Source organism: Diadema antillarum, unplaced genomic scaffold, assembly GCF_040938485.1.
Source record: "Diadema antillarum isolate AM-2024a unplaced genomic scaffold, OU_Dant_1.0 seq00000893_RagTag, whole genome shotgun sequence".
NCBI lineage: Eukaryota > Metazoa > Echinodermata > Echinoidea > Diadematoida > Diadematidae > Diadema > Diadema antillarum.
In genome coordinates, this window is record NW_027271756.1 from 357,049 (window position 1) to 377,721 (window position 20,673).

Consider the following 20,673-nt stretch of genomic DNA (forward strand, 5'->3'; position numbering starts at 1 on the left):
AGACATTACTCTTCAATCATGCAAAATTTTGTAGCATTTGCAGAAGGGAAATGTGACCTTTTAGGGGAGCAGTCAGTTGTACACTTTACTGTACAAGTTGTTTGGATGGCTTAGTTTGACATCAATTTAGATTTGTAGTGTAGGGGGTAAGGTACTAATGACCCGCAGCCCCCCGCCGTAAGAAAAAATAAACAAATTCCACAGCCCCTGATATAGCAAACAGTAAGCTTGTGCTTTACTGTCTTGAATATCTCTGATTTCACCCATTTCACTGACGTTTTTTTTAAATGAAAACATGAACAAAAGACTGCCATGTCTTTATCTAGTACCACATCATTCATATCACCCTCTCTGTCTGTAGGTGCAGCCGGTTTGAGTCCGACATTCCACGGCTGAAAATCAATCGTCCCGTGCGCGTGTGCGGAACGTGTCACGCCCAGCTCAAGTCTCCGCTGCAAATCATGGACAACTCACTGACCAAAAGTTGACCTGTGTTCCTTTGCACAGCGTGGAAAAAAAGGAAAGGAAAAGAAAATCAGAAAATCTACCATGCCCAGATGATGTCACTTTGAACCGACAACCATCGGAGTTTAACGCAGACCGTCGGGAGGCAGGAGTGTACAGTCTCTGCCGAATGAGGCCCAAACTATGTGCAAGATACTCCTAAATTGTTTCATTTCAGGCTGTAAATCATACATCGTAGCTTTTAATGATCTTTTTTTCCCCCTGTATGGCTCCCCCCTTTGCTAGTCACACACCACGCTGAACAACGATTGTACAAAAGGCTAATAATGTGTGCAAGTCTTTGTGCTACACAGTTTGGGCTGTCCATTCCAAAAACGCCTGACTACTGTGAAGGACGACTTCCCCGGACATTGCCAGGATGTTGGAGGCCATCTCTGGATGCGCTGTTTGTCAAGACTGTCACACAAGGGTTGGATTCACAGCATCTAGCCAGCTAATGAGGATGCATCTGTGGCTTCTCGGTAGAGACCAGTCGGCGGAGGGAAGCCATACAAGTTTCTCTGCTGAGCAGAGGCAAAGAGCAATGTGCACATCTAGTACTAGCATCTAGTAAGTGTCACCTGGAATGATGAAACAAACAAAAACAAAAACGATCACAGAACAGAAAGAAAGTAAGACCACGCTAGTGAAGTGGTGTTATTACTGGAGACCCTATGGACATTATGTAGCGTCAGAAACGAAACCCACCGTTTTTCCGCGACGGCCGCATTTGGTCAGCCCATCAGAGGTACACATGTTTGTCGGTCAGACAGCCGTCCACTCCTTCGGGGCAATGGCCAACAGAAGTGGCATTGCATCAACCAAGGGGGCAGTGTGGTCGCAGCCAAACAAAGGGTACGCAGTCGCTGTCGCAGTCGCTGTTGATGCGATGACGTCACACGACAGAGGGAACTCCCACAATGTTTCCGTAGCCCATCTTGAATGGCTTATTATGGACAACGGTTTATGTATGTACATCAGTAGTGTGGTACCAAAAAAAAAAAATGTGATCTCGTATAGGCATTTTAGGATGTCCATATCAAGGGTCTGTTAAAAGTCCAACCAAAGGGTGTGTGAAAATCAAGGTGTGGTTGGAAACAATGGAAGTACAAAACACTAGAAAGAATTCACTGAAATCATATCTGGTAGGAATGTCAATGTACAGCTGTATGGAGATATTGTGGTCACAATGCTTTGGGATATAGATATGTGTGACTGAGAATATGTGACTTGAAATTAGCTCTGTGATGAATGGGACTAGCATACGTGTTCTGTGAAACTGTGGAGGGCAAAGGTCAATAAACTTCATGTAGATGTGACGCCTACTTCAGCATGAAAGAAAGTTCAGAGGAAATCACAGTCAGTGAATGTGACTATGCATGGAACTCGTGGAAATATTGAGAGTAGGCTCTTCATTGTCAATTTAAATGTGAGTCTTTTAGAGTTCATCGATACATGTCTGCAAATTAGGTACCCCTGAGTTGTGCTTGGGTGATTTTCAACTGGAGTCGGTAACCTGCTAATACCCCAGAGTCTGATTCTTGCAGCCTGTCGGTAAAAGCTCCGTAGAGATTCGTCGGAGCTGCTCTACTTGTCGGTTTTCTGCTCTCCATTGGCCAGGGCTCCCATCCGCGTGTGAGATGAGCGTCACTTCCCGGTATGAGACAGATCGTGGTGGATGTCTGATCATGGAAGCACCGGAAAAACTCTGGGGATCAGTTCAGGATTTTTTTTCTTTTCTTTAAAGTACAGAAATGACTCGTGATCGATGTTTTGACACCCTGGCGTGCATCAGTACTTTGTATAGACGAGTCATCAATATCATATATACGAAGTGGACGTTATTTGAAATAGTGCAATTTGTAGTTAATCTTGTTGTTTGTTGTTTCTTACTGTAGGAATCTTGGGGGTTAAGGATCAGTATGAAAGTAATGGGGGTAGATAGTAACGCTGAAGGCAGATTGGATGAAAGTTCTGCTTTCTCCTTGTGAAGAATGTGCATAGTTAAAACCTGATTTTAAGCTTTGCGTCAAATTTGTTTTTGTTTTTTTCATAGTTTAACTTTTGTTTCCTCAGCTGTTATTGTGTTTTACTTTCATTTGTAGTTTTGTATTTTTTTTTTAAAGATTTTTGTTCTCATTCTGTTTACATACCATATGCTTAAACAGTACTAATTTTTTTGTGTGTTGGACCCAAACGTTGTAGTTGAAAATGCAATGTTGTGTTAATACTGGTTTGGTTTTATTTGTTTGTTTGTCTGTCTTTTTACAGGGCACACAACAACAACAACAACACTTTATATGCAGAGTTAGTCATCGAGATAGTAGTAGCAGGTATATGCTTCTTAGGGATGTAAAATTCTTAAAGATGAATTTGTAAGGCAGTCGGCACATGCCTGAAGTAATTCTGAGTAAAGTGATGTACTGTATGAAGAGAATGCTGGCTTTTTTTGCCTCCAGGACAGCAAAGGAAGGGACCAGTATTAGAATAGAAGCATTGATGTTTAGCAGCGAGCTCGGCATCATCCATGTGCTACACATTGGCATGAAATTGTTTTGTAGCCGTTCTCATTATTCAAGCTTACAGCAGGGTAATAGATGAATAAGTCCTCTTTTTTTTTTCAAATTTGTTTTCCTTTTGTACGTAGGGCTGTTGGAGTAGATATGAATGTCCGGGATGTCACCGGACGCTACTTAGTTTTGTATTAAATGTGCGGCATTGCTGTTTTTAAGGTACCACAATTCCCTTTGTGTCTTTCAGTTTGTGTGGAAATAACAGGAAGGAGAAAAAACAACAAGAAGCAAAACAGAAGTGGAATCTGTGGATGTTGGGAAATTATTCGACTGCATTCATTGAAAAAAGATTCTGGCTGTGGTGTTGGCGGGTAGATGTGGATATTTATTTTTTAAAAATTACTATTTTATGCAACCCCTTGTTATGGAGTGTCTAACTATTGGATATCTTTGAAAGACTTTATTTGTGAAGTGATTCTCTCTTTTTTTTTCTTTTTCTTCTTTTCTTTTTGTATGGCTTCCCTCATATTCTTTTTCTCCATGAATGCATTGTGTGTCCCACATGAGAGGCAAAACAAAAGATTTATTGAAGCAATAGTAGAAATAATTTCGATTTGAATTGTGTTTTGACGTATTCCTGCAGAGCCGATGTGGTGCAGCCTAGGTGTACAGCGTGATTTGGATTTGTCACTCCAAGCACAGATGCATATGAAATATTTGTACAGTGTCGAATTTTGTAGAGCCCTTAAAACCACAATTGTATGTCACAGTAATTGCAGTTACCATGGCAGCATCTGGGCAACGATAATCAAACCAGCTTTGAGTATCAGATTAGTTGCTATGGTAACTGTGATTTTTTTTTCCTTTTTTTTTTTAAACGTACAATTGTCGGAAAATGGCTCGACTGAATGAGGGCTCGGTCTTAGTGTAAATGTATTTTGTTATATGTGTGAGGTTACATGTTTTGATATACAGGATGCATAGGCTAAATTGTAAATAACACTGATCACTCCAAATATCCTGATGTAAATATATATTTGCCAGAGGGAGAAGAGAGAGGAAGATTAATGTGACTGATTTTGATTTTTCGATATCCGCTTGTGAATGTTTGTATCGTGCAAATGAACGCTTGATTGTAGACATTATACGAAAAACTTAAGATCTAAGCAAAGTATTTATTATATATGAATAGAGTTATAAGAAGAAAAAAATAATGTTCTTTTTTTTTTCTTTCTTTATTTGATGAAAAATCTTTTGAGGTCAGTGCTCCAAGAAAATGGGTAGTGACTTTGTCGCCATCTTTGACTTGCCATAGATTGTGAGAGGCGAGTAATATGGAGCTGTCAATCATGCGAATACACATTCATGTTACTCCTCCTCTTCCACCAATCTGTCCAGGGGGGTGTTTCATAGAGCTGTTGGTAAAGTTACGAACGACTTACGAACGACTGGTAATCAGTTCTTGTGCTGAATTATTGAAATTCTGATAAGTATGGCACATCAGAACTGATCACCAGTTGTTCGTAACTTTACGAACAGCTTTATGAAACAGGGCCCAGGTTGAATGACTAACCTCTGCTCATCAGGACAGAGAGAGGGGTGGAGAGCTACAATAGTATAGTAGCTCTTGCTACTCACACTCATATTGCTATAGTTGTTGGGTTTTTTTTAATTCTTTTTATTCTTTTGTTGGTGCTTGCTGCATATCTTCAAAACAGTTCAGTTATTGTTCGCCAAAGATAGATATATATGATATAAAAATGTATGTGTGTATCCATGTTATACATTTAGTATACCTGTGCATACAACAACCTGCATTAAAGGGGTATTTCCTATGTTTTTGTAGTGATCCATCTTTAAGTACTCGGGGAGGAAAACAAACAAGAAACAAAGAAAGAAAAACATCTGCGTTCTGTCATGTGTCAGCGCTCGAATCAGCTGAGTTTAAATACGGGTTGATCTGTTTTCTTCTGCTTCTTTGTCTCCTTCTAGCTGCATGAGCGACCCCCATTTCAAGCCTGTGGAGTTGCGATGGCATGAATTTCTCCGTCAAGAACATTTTGAATATGCTTATGATGTCTGAATGATCTTCAAATGATTATTAGCTTTCCCCTAGTTTATGCTTGAGACATTTTTTTATTAACCTGTTTAAGACTTGTCCGGAGTATACTCGGGCAGGTGTCTATGGGAACCGCATGTTATAGCAAAATCAGCCCATCCTCAACGGGTTGAATTTTATTGTTACTTCATTTCTTTTTCTTGCTATGAAGAATATCTTATGTACTGATAGGGAAAGAGGAGTCCTTATTTGTGGAAAGATATTTTGATATTGTGAGAGAAAAAAAAAAGAATGTTTCTCTGTAGATTTTCTTCAAATGTTCTGTCACAAGTCATATACAATGTATGATTGCCCTTGCAGAGAACCGTTGCTTTTTTTTTTCTGCATGCCAACATTAAACATGTCATACATGTAGATCCCGTCCGCCATTCCTGCTAGCAGAAAATCGTCAGATTAGGGAATTATTCTTTACCCTAATTTTGACATTGATCATCCGAGATCTCATGAAAGGGTTCAGATGCATGCAATGTCATAACTCTTAGAACCGTTTGTCCGGCGTGTTAAATTGTTTAAATTCCTTCCCCCCCCCCCCCCCCCCCCCCCCCTGCCTCCCGAAGAAAAGGAGAAAAGCTTGAATTTTATGCCCCAAAAGAAAGTGCAAATTCCAGTAGTGTAGGGAAGAGATGCTTTTTTAACCAATGCACTCGTTCACATTGATTAACACTCTTCTCCAGAAAAGTCAGCATCTGGTATATCACCATCACCTTCCTTGCAGCACATGGCTTGCATCATCAGAGACGGAGCACGCAATACGCTCACACCCACTCCCACTTTATCTTACCAGCTCTCAACCAGTGAGGTTTGAAGAATCTTAACCTACTGATGAATACAGGAACAGATTATGGCATCTATCAAAAGTCCATGGGAAAAAAAAAATCAGCAAAACAAGCTTTGAGGCATTGGGTTGATGCACTATATGGTGCAGTGTTGTAACTACTTACAGAATCAGTCTTTCACTATTAAACAAAGCAGAGGGACCTCCCTTTTATTAAAGATTATTTGCATACGAGTAGATATAAATGAAACAGGAAAACATTTCTTTCCACTCTATTTGGAATATTCGTACAAAGTTGAGTGCAGTATAATTATGAAAGGACTATAATCCTTCAACACAGTTGAGCCATAGACTTGATAGATCATGTTCACAGTACTGCACACTGTTACCTTCTCGTACTTTGAATGCTTGTCTGGTGCAAGCGAATATTTCTATATCACGATGCGCGAAGGAATATTTTTCATAGAGTCAACTGACTTGGCTTTCATATCCTGTTTTGTTGTGTATTCACATTTTATAAAAATGGATGATTTTCTCAAAATTTCTTAAGAGTTGGTACTAAAAACGGAAGTCTATTCATACGTGTATTAAGCAAACAACATACAACAATATCAAAGGCAATGATACAAAATGCCTGAAAAAAACCGACAACCCTGATTTGCTTTAGAATAAAAAGAGATATATTTATATTCTATATGCACATTTTTTTTTGTTTTGTTCATGCAAAGGCTTTGTACAAAATTATTTGGCATTACAATAATGACGGTGTATTCAGCAATTTGCACACAAGGTATTGTGGGACGACAATACTTTTGTGAGCTATTCAAAGAACTGTGCAATTCTTCTCTACACTTATTTTTTTTTTCTTTGTATCACAGAGACTTAAATTTTATATGACACTCGTTACATGATACTAGGACCAGTGATGTAAAATTGGTCCCAACTCTCTCTCTTGACGGTTTGATTGCTGGCAGTAACAGTTTTATCGTTCCCATTAGCACGTGCTTGAACGCATGAATTCAGTTCCCCACACTGCTGTTTCCCCCCCCCCCCCCCCCATTCCCCCACCCCAAGGATCAATTTAATGAGATAATGAAATATGCGATAGGAACGACTATCTCTGAAAAGGTTTTTACCTCCTACACTTTTAATACCCACCTCCCCCGCCACCCAGACGCATGCACATGAACATAGACGGTGACGCGAACACACATGGGCCTACACACACACACACACACACACACACAAACAAAAACATAAATGCAAAACAAAAATAATGACGAGGTATAATTAAACCCAGTGATGTCATCTAGCATAGGAGATGTGTAATTCATGGTCCATCTAATTCACCCATTGCAATTCATAATGTGAAGCAAGTGTCCTCATTTTCCCCCTCTTTATATTTTTGTGAGGAAAGGGTTGTGTATCAAAGAGAATGTGCGTTTCTTCCTATCGTACATTGAAACTTTCATGTGACCAAATTTGTTATACATTGTATTATTTAAAATCGCACTGTATTAGTGTTGATATGTTGTGCTCCTGAAATGCAAGCAATTCCAGGTTTCGGGTAATCTACATGGTTGTCATCAATATCCTTGAAAGATTAGGCCAGTAGTTTGGAAGTGCATTCAATACTTGTTTTTCTCGGCTGGTTAGGGCGTCACTTCTGTTGCTCGTTTGCATTCAAATATCATTTTTAAATGTCATTCCGCAGTGTTTGAATCGGTTTAATCAATTGCCTGTTACTCTATGATTGATAGATATCTCGGAAAGTTTAGAACCCAATGTTTTTCCCCTGTCGTTTATCGCGCGAAACTCGCCGATATACGCCTTTGTTATTATTATTTTTTTCATTTCCGTTTATGATTGTTCATGTACGTAAATCATAAGAGTAACTATCGTGTAATATTTTGCAGGGCGCAAGGATGGTGTTTGGCGATTTCCAAAGACTAGGTGACTGCGTGTTATTATAAAAGAAGATGGGAAAAATGTGTTCGATGTTTATACCATCAATTGTTTAACCTTATTGTCACCGTGCCATGGGGGACTGTGGGATTTATGTCGTAAGAAACAAATGGATTATATGTATTGTAATGGAGAATTAAAGTTAAAGAAATATTGACAAATGTGAAGCAGTTGCTACAATAAAACCTCAGAGAAAGAAGGACTCTTGGTTTCAATGGTGTCACCGTGTGTGCTGTTAGTAGTAGCGATGATGATGATGATGAGGAGGAGGATAATGATGTTGATGATGATTATTATTATAAATGTTATTATTATTATTATTATTATTATTATTATTATTATTATTATTATTATCATTATTGTTATTATTGTTATTATTATTATTATAATTATTATTATTATTATTATTATTATTATTATTATTATTATTATTATTATTATTATTATTATCATCGTCATCATCATCATCATTTATATCATCACTGTAATTATAGGCATTACAAGACACAATTATACATGTATATCAAACACGTTTCGGATACATGAATATGGTATATCAATAAACGAGGACTTCGTTTATTGCACAGTAAATATTCATAAGTTGTAGAGAAAATATTTTGATTAAATCTTAGGTTAAATTTACAATAGTCACGGGGAAAAAAAAGTGTAATAGAAAATGTTGTCGTGTTTCCCATGACTCGTAAAAATAGTCGTCTCAGTTTGGGGCCCGTATTATCCCACGGCAACATTAAAGGCATGATTTACCATTTGCAGATGAATAAAAAAAACCACAGCATTAGTGCATCAAAATAGTTCTAAAATGTGAGTTAGGAATAGAAACACCCAATGTACAAATTTGAACCAGAATGATCGATTTTAAGTATTGTTGAATATACAAAATGTGAGCAATAGTTATGATAAAAACGTTTCCAGACTAAACCGTCTACAGATATGGTTTAATGAGAAAAATAGTGATACATGTATCTCCTTATATTTTAGGCTTTATTGAAAAAAAAAAATATATATATATATATATATATGGTAGGATGTTTTGTGATACAACTGACCTACACATATGCATCAAAAGTGATATCTTGAACCTTTTTTAAATCACTGCTCCCAAAGGTAAACAGGACCTTTAATAGCAAAAAGACAAAGTAATGCAAAAACAAACAAACATACAAAAAAAAAAACAATCACGGCGTGGATGTCGAAATATCAGCGACGAGAGCTAAACCAATAACGAGGAAAAACGCGTGCATTACGATGCCTTTCATGACGCTTACATACTAACACAGACGAAGACAAGACTGTTGTCTGTAATAGTATGACGACAGCATAATGAGATGTAAAAATCATAATTAAAGAGAACTCATGCTAAACGGTGGCATCACACTGTCCCGAGATTGGCACAAGATGGCTGTACGAATGATATGGAATTTCCAATGTCACTCGAAGTCGGCCTCAAACTTGGTTAAAAGCCAATCAAGAGCAGAATCAAAATGCAACATGTACGATGCCTACATAAGGTTCACAAGATGCCACCCGATCCGCACTAGAATGTGTACACGAAGATGCGAATCGTCATTGTGAAATGAACCTTGGCGAGATCGTGGGGCTATCTCTTGGCTTGCCAAAAATTTTGCCGCCGCTCACAAAGTTGATGCCGGATCCTGAAAACTCCTTCAGCGGTCATCCTTGGTATAAGATACCCTCACGAATGACCCGAAGTTTATACAATCAGAACTTGGCTTGTCAAAGATTTTGTCCCCGTTTACGAAGTTGCTGCCAGATCCTGAGAAATTTCATCAGCGGTCATGCGATGGCTTTTAGATGTCCTCACGAATGACCTGAAATGTATACAATCAGAGCCGAATTTTGAACATTTTCTTTATCGTGTGTGTTGAAATATCCATCTCTGCTCAATTTTAGGATAATGTGACGCCTGCATTATGAAGTGTAAACACGTGGTAGTCGATAATCTATTATCAAGAAACGTTTCATCTCGGTAGGAGACACGTGCTAGGCTACAAAATCAGGAAACAGAAATGTAAGATTTGTAGAGGGAGGCTTTCTCCTCAAGGGAAAACCTTACAATAATTATTGTAGAGCTAATACAATGAGGATTTGTAAGATTTGTAAGATTTGTAAGATTTTATTGACTCTATCGACCCCCTCTCGGGGTATGAGAGTACAAACATATTTACAATATATGAATACAAAAATATAGTACATGTGAAAATAACAGATATGAATAAATATGTTTACAAAACAAGGCGTAAAGGACGTTTAACTACTCTACCACTACGTGTACAAACATTCACATCTACTTTACTTTCTACAAAAATACTGTCTTTCTTCTTTGGTATTGAAGAGAACTGAAACATAATAATACTGACAAATTTGGCTAGTTTTATGACATCACAAACCAAGTACATATTGTGATCAAACGAAACACAAGAACATGTAAAGCAGCGATTCTTCACATATTAAACCGCTTTTAAAGAGAGAGAGAGAGAGAGGAGAAAAAAAAAACAAAACAAGGAGCGATGATTGGGAATTGGACGAATAATTATACGATTGCAACTCGGTATACAAACTTGCAAGCTATTATAAACACAGTGAGAGATAGAGACATACCGCTGTATAAGAAGTGCATTTCATATCATCTACTTGGTGTGGAGATAGCGGTCCGATCGTAATTGTATTGTAACATAATCAATAATTCATCCAAGAACTTAAAGAGATGGTATAGTATCGGATGAGATGAGGATTCAGCTTTTAACTTTTTTGCGAGATATTTAGAAACCACTTTATCGAATGTTAAAAGTGCATACAAAATCTAAGAGGAATTAAAAGTCTATTTGATGAAAATCGGTTTTAAAATGGCTGAGATATCTAGAAACAAATAAAGCGAAACAAAATGACCTTAATAAAAGGTGGATCCCACCTTTTATTAGGATCGCTCTTGTTTGGATATTTCAGCCATTCCAAAACCGATTTTCATCAAACAAACGTTGAATTCCTCGTAGAATTATAAGCTCTTTCATACTCCAGCCCATCTCAATAGAAACTGTATCATCCCTTTAAACTACGCCCTAAAAAAGAGGGCTCTGAAACGTCTTTACTGAAACAGTAGAACCCTTCACCCTCAAACAATCTCGAACGTAAACATGCATCGTGCAACACGGAATGACAACTCATTAAGAATGCAAATCACATCATTCCATTCATTGTCATAATGTTTCATTTACAAAATAAACTTAACCTTTATCTTTATCAAATCTTAAAATCTTCTCTTCAAATACCGAGGCGCCTATGGCTGACGCTTTAAACAAGAAAAAAAATAATGAGGAACTTCTTTTTTCCCCGTTGCCGACCTGGAAGGAGCGCGATTTGAAATTTGACTGGTCCAGTGAGTCAAAGTCGCATCAGCCGAATATCGCTTTATATACTGTACATGTACACGTATTTAAAAAAATATGATTCCACCCCATTTCATGAATACAAAATTGTGGATGAGTCGATGATGCAGGATCGAGTATTGGGCATAAAATCGGAGGGAAAATCCTTTCCGTTTTACTTGAAATACGTGAAAAATTCACTCACAAACCAAAATTATTTTTTACTCCCAGATGATGAGTGATAGATTCTAAAAAACGACAGTACAAAACAACTCCATTACGCTCTCCTTTTATTTTGTACGTGTACGCAAATCGAAAAGTCTCCCCAATTATGCTAAAACATTTTTCGTACGGTGTTTGTTCGTGTGTTTCAATATGTGAATGAATGCTGTTCACCGATATCGTAACAACTGTATTCGGTAATTTTCTGCGCCGCTGACGGCATTGTAGGTAAAACAATCACATAAATTAATCCAAGTCATGTGCGCGTTCAGTTACATTACCGACTTTGCCAAACTTCGAGTAGCAAGAGTCCCCTGAACAATACGTATTTTCGGTTCAGCTTTCAGGATTATCACGAACCTCTAATACATCATGATAATAAGTTTCGTGTATCGACATTTTGTAACAACTGTGTTCAAAATATTTCTGCGCTGATTGCATTTATAAACAAAACAAACACGCAAATCAATGAAAGTTATTTGAACGTTCAGATACATGTACCGAGTTTACCAAACTACGATCCCGTTTACGCAAAATAATTGCGGTACCAAAGGGGAGGGGCGACCCGAGATCACCACTTCCTTCGAGTATCAAGAATCTTCTGAACCAGTGCATATCGCGTCACCTTTTCAGGATTTTTACGTCCCTCAAACACACCATTGGTAATATTGTGTATCAACACGTTGTCGATGGCACTGAGAGAGTTGCAAGACGTCGTTGACAGTGGCGGACCGGCCCAAGGCAGGCCCGAGGCCCGCCTACGTTGCAGTGCTCGGACCCGCATTTTCGTGCCTTTATATACACTGCCTTGCGCCCGGGAATGAAGTTTCCTTCAGCATGTATCTCTTTTTTTTTTTGTCCAAGTGGCGCTCACGTAAACATTTCTCCTTTTTTTTCAGCGATCGCTACGGTACAGCTGAGTGCGTTTGGCCGCTAATTTGGATCTGCTTGCGTTTAATTACATCAACAAAAGACGGGCCTCGGGCCGGCCCGCTTTTGGTACCGCAATTGAGCCCGCGTGCGTTTACACCAAGAAATCATTTGGGCGTAAACGGGGTCTTTAAACGTACTGCTCCAGGTAATTCCCAGACTCGTTCGAATTTCGGGACGTGATGTCCGACGGGTTGATGACCTGGACGTCGGTGCGGCAGAAGACCAGCATGGAGGTGTAGTGGCGGAACTTCTTGACGCAGAGGAGGACGAGCATGGGGTTCACCCAGATCGATGTCTTGGCAGCCAGTGGTGCGATGACGGTGAGCAGCATCGGGATATCACTGGTGTCGAGGATGATCGCCATCATGCAGATGATGGCGTACGGTAGCCATGACGACACGAAGAAAATGATGAAGGCGACACCAAGCTGCATGTTGAAATAGATGAGCATTGATTGCTCGTGACAGCGACGTGAAAATGACCACAGCACAAACAAGAAATGCAAATTCGGCTCCATGACATTTGCTCCTGCAACAATTGCTCCCATGAAATATCTGCAAGCCAAGCCAACTACATAAATTCTACCCACAAATATAACCCTAACCCTAATCATAATCATAACATCAAACTAAACCTAAACCATATAACAAAACCCTAACCCTAGGTCCTCGGGGAAAATAGGACAGGAACCATGATATTGTCGCAGGAGCAAATGTTGTGTTACCGCAAATCCATCTGGTCTGGGTGCCAAAGGCAGATTTTGGGCCCAACCTATTTCCTTTTTTTGTTTGTTTGTTTTGCCATCAGTCCAATGTTTTTTCATGGTTTTACCCTATTCCGAGGGTGCTGAATCCGAATCTGGATGATGTAGGTCTTGCATCCCTGAGGGTTTTGAGATGACGCCACCAAAAACTCAAATTCCAATACATGTACAAGTATTTCCATAAAATAGTGAATGAATTGCAAATTCGAGGATGCTGAATCACCAAGATTTTTGGTGGCCATTTTGGTGGCCATATTGAATATCTCAAACCCTCAAAGATCCAAGGGTTGCATCAATCAGATCTGAATTCAGCACCCTCGAAATAAGGTAAAGCTATCAAAACCATTGTACGAACGGTGAAACAAAGTTCAGCCTCTGGCACCCAGACTATTTGTTGACCTCATTTCAATCAATGCATCAACATTTCGCCTTCAAATTGTCGAGTGCTTAAGTCAGACGACGACATTATACAGTTGTGTAATCATATCAAACTTACGACAAACAAGCGCATTCTCAGATGTAGATTATTAGGAACAGCAAAAGAAACATCGAGAAGCAGTTGAATGCAGTCGACCATAATAGAACCACACATACCGTAACACACATCTGGGTCCCATTTCACAAAAGATATGATGTTAGGAACTCTTGCTAGAATAGCAACTTCCCGTAGCAGCAGCCAATCAGGAAGCTGAATTCTTGACATTTACAATGACACTATCCATTCCAGGAAGAGTTGCTATCATAGCAATGTTTGTTTGTGGTTTTTTTTTCAATGAAATAGGGCCCTTATTCGAAAGGGAGGGATACAAAAAAGTAAGGAAAGAGAGAGAGAGAGAGAGGGATTGGGGTGGGGAGGAGGGGATATATACATGTTTGTTTAGAATATGAATGACATGTTCCCTGCTGAAAAAAAAAAAGTTTTCAAGACAGTCCTACCATGTTTCCCTCGGGTTGACTGGCCCAGTCCACGTTGTGCATCGAAGGCGTGTCCTCGAGCTGATGGTCCTCGACCCCGCCAGTCGGCGACTGCTGCTGCTGCTGCTGCTGGCCCCGGGACGCTTGGTAGGCGCGCAGATTGCAGAACACCATCAGGCTGACGGGGAGAACGAAGTTGATGATGAAGAGGGAAACGATGTAGGAGATGAAGGAGCCGTCGATGTCTTGCCAGTCAATGGAGCAGAAGGTCTGCAGCGGCTCGAGGTCGTAGCGACTCCAGCCGAAGATCGGCATGACGGCCCACAGCAGGGCGTTCCCCCAAGCCACCATGGCAAAATAGCGATAGTGGGAAAAGGTCAGCTGTTGAGCTGGAGAGACAAGGGGGGGGGGGGGGGAGGGAGGGGAGAGTAAGTAACATGGAGGTCTAGTGTGTGAGAGGATCACAATTCATGCATGTAAAAGATCCCGCTTCATTTATTCATCGCAAAGAGCACCGGGCGTTTAACCCGGTGAAGTGGTCCCGCCTTACATCCAATTGGACCCCATGGCAGACCAGCTATTGCAGCTGAATATGGGCTATCCAGCCATCTTCCCAGATGGAAAATGAACAAACAAACAAACAAAGAGAGAGGGGAGAAGAGAAAGTGTGTGTGTGTGTGTGTGTGTGTGTGTGATATCCACTGAGTTGAGTGAGTCCATAAGAAATAAGTTTCCACTAGCGCCAGTATATGCTTTATTTAGCAACAAAATGAAGTCATATAAAATTAATAATTGGGCCAAGATCATACTCCCTTGTTATCACAGAAAAAAAAATGAAAGGAAAAAATAAGTTTGAGTAGTTCCATGCTTCATCCTTTATTATTCTCTAGATAATAAGAAAAAAAAAAGAATTAGGATTTGCACCTGTCTGTCCGTCTGAATAGCCCCCTCATTTTCTATAAAGTATACATGTTCAATACATGTAATATGTATGCATATATACATACATACATGTATATTATTTATATACATGTGAAGGAACATAAACAAGCTCATAAATTTAATCAATATTATATACATATATCTATATGTATGTATATTATATATATCGTTATATATGTATGCCATTTACAGACACGTGAAGAAACAGATAAACTAATAAATTTAATCAAACAGTGTACGTACATATTGATATAATCATAGGAATGTACATTATATATACAAATGTACAAACATACATCTCGCGAATCTCGAGAAAGTCGCATTTTCATCTCGCGAAAGTCGCATTTTCTTTTTTCTTTTTCAGTCCCTAGAGCTTCGGCTCGTGCGAGGTTTGCTGTACCCAGGTATATGCAACATTTGCCATAGCCTGTAGCTTGTCACTACAATGTATTTTCAACTCATTGTTGCCTCTCTGTACTACTCCCTTTGAGGAATATTTCATTTCAATGTTGTCATGGGAACTATTATCACGTTTTCGTTGTTTGTTTGTTTTTTGTGTTTGTGTTTGTGATGTAATGTATTTTTGTAAGGCAGCTCACCACAAGCTTTGCTTTTTTGAGGTTCTGCCTTCCTGTACAATAATTTCATGCATGTGATTTCCTACATGAAAAAAAGATGGAAAATAAATGTTATACAAACTTGAACTTGAAACATACAAACATACACATATTTAGATGCTTTCCTCACCAAGCTCACGACGACAAACGAGGATATATCTACTGACAGCCAGAAGAGCCGTGTTGCCGATGACCGTCAGTCCAAAGAAGATGCTGAAGAAGCCGTAGATGGTGCACCCCTCCCAGCGGAAGATCCAACGGCCCAGGAAGCTGGAGGAGGCGGAGAGGGGGATGCAGCACACCGCCATCCCTGCGGGGCGAGGCGTGGTCGAGTGGCGTGGGATAGATTTACCAGAGACCACTGATCTCTAGAAGACGTATCTGGATACCTCATTGGCCCATCCACGCTGTGCAAACAATTGAAGCCGCCCAGCCGCCCAGCCGCCATCTTACCAGGCACTTGCACGCATTTTCCAGCAGAGACTGTCACAAATGTGATGTTGTGAGCTCCATACACAAGTGTATGAGTGATGTGCGTGGTAAGATGGCGGCACGGTGGCTTCAAAGCGATTGGCCAATGAGATATCCAGATAGTTCTTTAAGAGATCAGTGCACGAAACCTAGCTCAGCTCATGAATAATTATTCCTTTCAATATACCTCCCAAGAGTGCATCATGTAGGTCAATTATCACGCAAACTAATGGGCACCATCGTCCTTTTAGATTTTTTTTCACGTTTTCCCACATCATAATCATAGGTTTCAGTACATTTTATTTTGAATAGATTTGCATGCAGTCGATACCGTCAGATCCGAGAAGTCTCGGACGAGCTTAACGTGTACCCATGTCATGTAGATTTAAATACACTTTATTTGGATGAATTTGAATGCACCAGATATTGCAACGTCCTAATAACATCGGGGGCTTTTCTTTTTTTTAGCAAGATTTATAACACATCGGTTTATGACAACACTCACACTAAAAAAAAAAAATAAATCCTGGATGAGTGAGTTACATGCAAATATTTATATCAGAGTTCGAAACTGAAGAAGAGACACATTTCGTGAAGAGCTATGTGCTTCCTTTAATGAAAAAAAAAATAGTATGTAGTCTTCTTATTCATACTTGCCTAAATTGGCAATGCCAAGATTTATCAGTAGAATATTTGAAGGACTGCATAGATGGCGGTATCGTGCGAAGACTACGAACTGCGTTATGTTGCCAATTAGACCAATTGTAACTGCAAGAGATGAGAAACGGAGTGGACTTATAACCATGACATATCAATCATAATGACGACGACGACGACGACGATGATGATGATGATGGTGATGATGATGATGGTGATGATGATGATGATGGTGATGATGATGATGGTGATGATGATGGTGATGGTGATGATGCTGCTACTAATAAAGATACTAATGATTTATCAATTATCATAAAAATAACAATATTTACAACGAGGGCAGCCTTTACTGTTCTCCGAGATGACCCTTTCAATGTCCTCGTTATCATTGCTATACAATTATGATTATGATGATGATGATAATCATTATTGTTATTATTACTATGAACTCACCACCCGTAATAATTCCTTTCTACTTTGACATTAACAGAACTAGATACTGAGAAGATGGAGTCTAGGTAATTTCTTTGATATCCAGAGAGAAGCTCATCAAAAGCATGGAGAAAAACATGGCCATTATGACGAAAATAAGCTTCTTTTTTAGCTCAGTTTAAACCATTATGGCTTCCTCACAAGCAGACGGTCTTAAACATGGATGGGTTGACAAAGCAAAGATGGGCAAACATTACGAGCGCGTATGGTGATGAGTAGGCGCTATACATTTGTCTGTATTTTTGTGTCTACGTGGTTGGGTGTGTGTGCGTGCGTGCATGTGTGTGTATGAATTTGTGTGAATGTGGCAGCAAAGCAAATGGCGGGAGAAGTGGCCGTTTGGTGCGTTCACTCCTGATATATACAGTAGTTTATTACATAAAGATGTTATCGTACAGAAGTACATGACAACTGCTCATTTAGCCAATACCTCTTCTAGTCTACAATTTGAAACGGACGTGACAACATCCTCCTAAATAGATGAAATAAACCCAAGTAGTCCTAAAAAGTTAACCACGTACAGTAACTTGTACCTCGAGAGTTTGAGTGCATTGGAGCCATTTAAAGGTTCAAACATCAGTCCACAAAAATAGTTAATATAAAAGTTGAAAAGAAATTATTAATGTTAGCGTTTTTATTTACGAATCCTTCATTGAGAAAAGAAAGAAAGAGAGATGGAAAAGACATAGCTGTTTTCTCTTTGTGCAGAGAAATGCGTTTCTTTGTGGCCAGTCCATAATTTGTACCATATAGTTCACAATTCTTTCTCGTTACTATAGTGATGACCAAGGTAACTTCTGTCTTTCTAGTTTGAGAGAAAAAGCCTTTTTTAAGTGCTGCTTTGATTTGGCAGTGAAATCTGTCTTTGAACGTATAAAACTTTCATTGGCAAGTAAAACAAGACAGATCTGAAGAAATTTTAGTCTCATTTGCACCAGCTGATGAGAAAAAAAGATATGACATTTGCTTTGCCTAAACCCCTTGAGTACCACCAGCTTAAAATGTCATATTTTATTATGACGTTTTGTACAACAGATTGTCAGTAATATCCAGTGACAGGGTTATTTGTAGTCACAAGAAAATCAACGATATACTTCAGATATCATGTATTCTTTTATAGAAATTAATAAATTATTGATTTGAATTGATTGAATTGAATTGAATTGATGCGATAACGTAGAATTATGATCCTTTCATCTTCCTCATCATATTATAAAAGATCACCTGGGTCATGCATCTAGGCAGGAAAAAGATAATGGTGAGGAACTGATTAGATTTACCTTCCTATATACCATGCAATCCAAGGCATACACGAGTGGTTTATGTACTGTGGTTTATAATTACAACCACAACAACTACAGCAACAACAACGACAACAACAAACGCCAAAATGACATATCATCGACAACTATGAAATGTCGCGAATAGTACATTACCAACATCTTGATACCTACACCAGACTGTGAGCAGCGTTCCAACAGCGACAGCATACGGGCGATGAGGAGTCTCGTCGGATTCCATTCCAACTCAGTGGACCGGCTACTGCAGTACTTTTCCACAGAACTTTTCCTCCTAGGTTCACTTTTTTTCCCTCTCCCTCCTCCTCCTCCTCCTCTCCTTTGTCCACTCAGTTGTAAGAGAGTTCTCTGACAGGAATCATCGTTCCTGAACGATAAGATTGATTTATAAATTGGATTAATGTGATAGGCCTAACATTTTCGCTACACGCTGACTTCGATGGTTCTCAACCCGTGACTTCTTTCGTCTTTAGTTTAGCCAGGCAGGAAACGCTCCTCACGATTTCATCTGGATGCTTCTATCGCCGGTAGGACACAATGAGAGGGCGCTATTCCACTTACATACCGTCCTTCTGATTAACGTCTAACTCGAATTGGTTCCGTGACATTTGCTCCTGCGACAATTATTGCTCCAATGAAATATCTGCGAGCTAAGCCAAACACATGACAAATTCTACCCACAAACATAACCCTAACTCTAAACCTAATCTTCACACCAAACTAAACCTAAAACCCTTTCACAACCCTAATATAACCCTAAACCCCTACTTTAAAAGTCCTTGGAGAAAACAGACCGGAACTATTGTCGCAGGAGCAAATGTCCATGTCATCACTCAAAGAAATTTCGTACATTTAATCGTAGGAAACCTCTTTGCTCGTAATGCGTTGTGCTAGTTTTTCTTCCGCCAGACTGAACATTCTGTCTTTCTTTTTCATCATCGATATCCCGTGCGTAACAAAAGAAACGAACAAGAAAGAGAAAATATAATGTGTTCTATAGGAGACAAGACTAAATGTTCCATGATATTATGGATATGTGGTGATGATATTGATACTCAAGAGATTTTGATAACAGGACGAAGAAGCAATTACTGAAACATGAGTAACGATTTCAGGGGAACTTGTATCAAAATGCACGTATCCAGGGAGGCAGAATCTATCTTCAAGCTGCCAGCTTATATCGTAGTTTCCAGACATCGAAAGAATAATCCTATAGCTATCCTTCATCACTTTTAGTCAGTGCTGTGCTTACGATGATGGCTTGGGCTATCGTAATGTCGTGTGTGCCTAAATCCATACATAGGGACATCGCTCTAACATGTCAAATAAAATCTAAAGGGTTTTATCCGTGTGGTGCCTTCGTGATCCCAAGTTCTTAAGTCCCTCTTCCGTAAGTATTACTAACTCAGTACAAATTTGATTAGCTGTAGATCACTTCTCGTTACGATCAAATCTCTTACAGAGTGTAGCTCACGTGACGTTTCTTGATCAAACGGGTAAAACTACGAGAATACTAAAAAAAAAATAAATAAATAAGCCCGTCCTCCCGTCTCCTCCCCCTGATCATCTAAACAACTACTTAGTACTGTATGCACAGTTCTGAGCAACGGAAAACCATTGGTCGCACACACATTTCAAAAGGAGGAATGTCGTTATTTCGTATGTCAAAACATGGAGATACAACATCAGTAACTCCATGGTCAACGTAGGCCCTATTTTATAGGCCTAACTGCTGTCGGACTGAACGTACCTTCACCTTAAGATCCCAGCAATGTAACACTTCAGGAGATCTGACATGTCTGAGTAAAACTCATGTTTATTCTCTCTTATCTTTCACTTTGTCTGGTACATCAACGAAAAAACAAACAAGCAAAACAATAGCAAACAAAAGCGAATAAGAGATGACCTAATGATTGCAACACACTTTGTGATAGCGTGTGGGACTATTATGAGGTTTGCATGGCAGACATCATAACATCCTGGATGCCTTAAATACCTGGAATCGATTGAATGTTACTTGATATTACGAAAACTTATATTTCATGGTCCAATATATGATTCTTAACGAATTGTGTAACATTAA

At 39.3% G+C, this 20,673-nt stretch overlaps 2 protein-coding genes across 2 annotated transcripts in view; one reads left to right on the forward strand and one right to left on the reverse strand.

The window, feature by feature from the left end:
* LOC139740967 (WD repeat and FYVE domain-containing protein 3-like) overlaps nt 1-3,308 on the forward strand; it is a 124,890-nt gene extending 121,582 nt beyond the window's left edge. Inside the window, exon 70 of the mRNA XM_071651552.1 lies at nt 362-3,308. Within this exon, the coding sequence (XP_071507653.1) occupies nt 362-488 (127 nt within the window). The 3' untranslated portion in view covers nt 489-3,308. The remainder of the gene's footprint in view (nt 1-361) is intronic.
* Nucleotides 3,309-12,562: 9,254 nt separating this feature from the next.
* On the reverse strand, nt 12,563-18,879 carry LOC139740970 (visual pigment-like receptor peropsin). Its single transcript, XM_071651554.1, has 5 exons — nt 18,747-18,879; nt 16,801-16,911; nt 15,803-15,982; nt 14,135-14,502; nt 12,563-12,862 (listed from the first exon to the last, which is right to left on the reverse strand). Exons 1-5 carry the CDS (start codon nt 18,811-18,813, stop codon nt 12,563-12,565), a joined length of 1,026 nt encoding a protein of 341 aa, XP_071507655.1. The 5' UTR covers nt 18,814-18,879.
* Between the last annotated feature and the right edge of the window lie 1,794 nt (nt 18,880-20,673).

Coding starts and splice junctions, on each gene's coding strand:
- LOC139740970 (XM_071651554.1), bottom strand. CDS start 18,813: ATGGAATCCGACGAGACTCCTCATCGCCCGTATGCTGTCGCTGTTGGA. Junction 14,503..15,802: donor CGTTTGTCGTCGTGAGCTTG/GTGAGGAAAGCA, acceptor TTGTCTCTCCAG/CTCAACAGCTGACCTTTTCC. Junction 12,863..14,134: donor GTCAACCCGAGGGAAACATG/GTAGGACTGTCT, acceptor TTCAACATGCAG/CTTGGTGTCGCCTTCATCAT.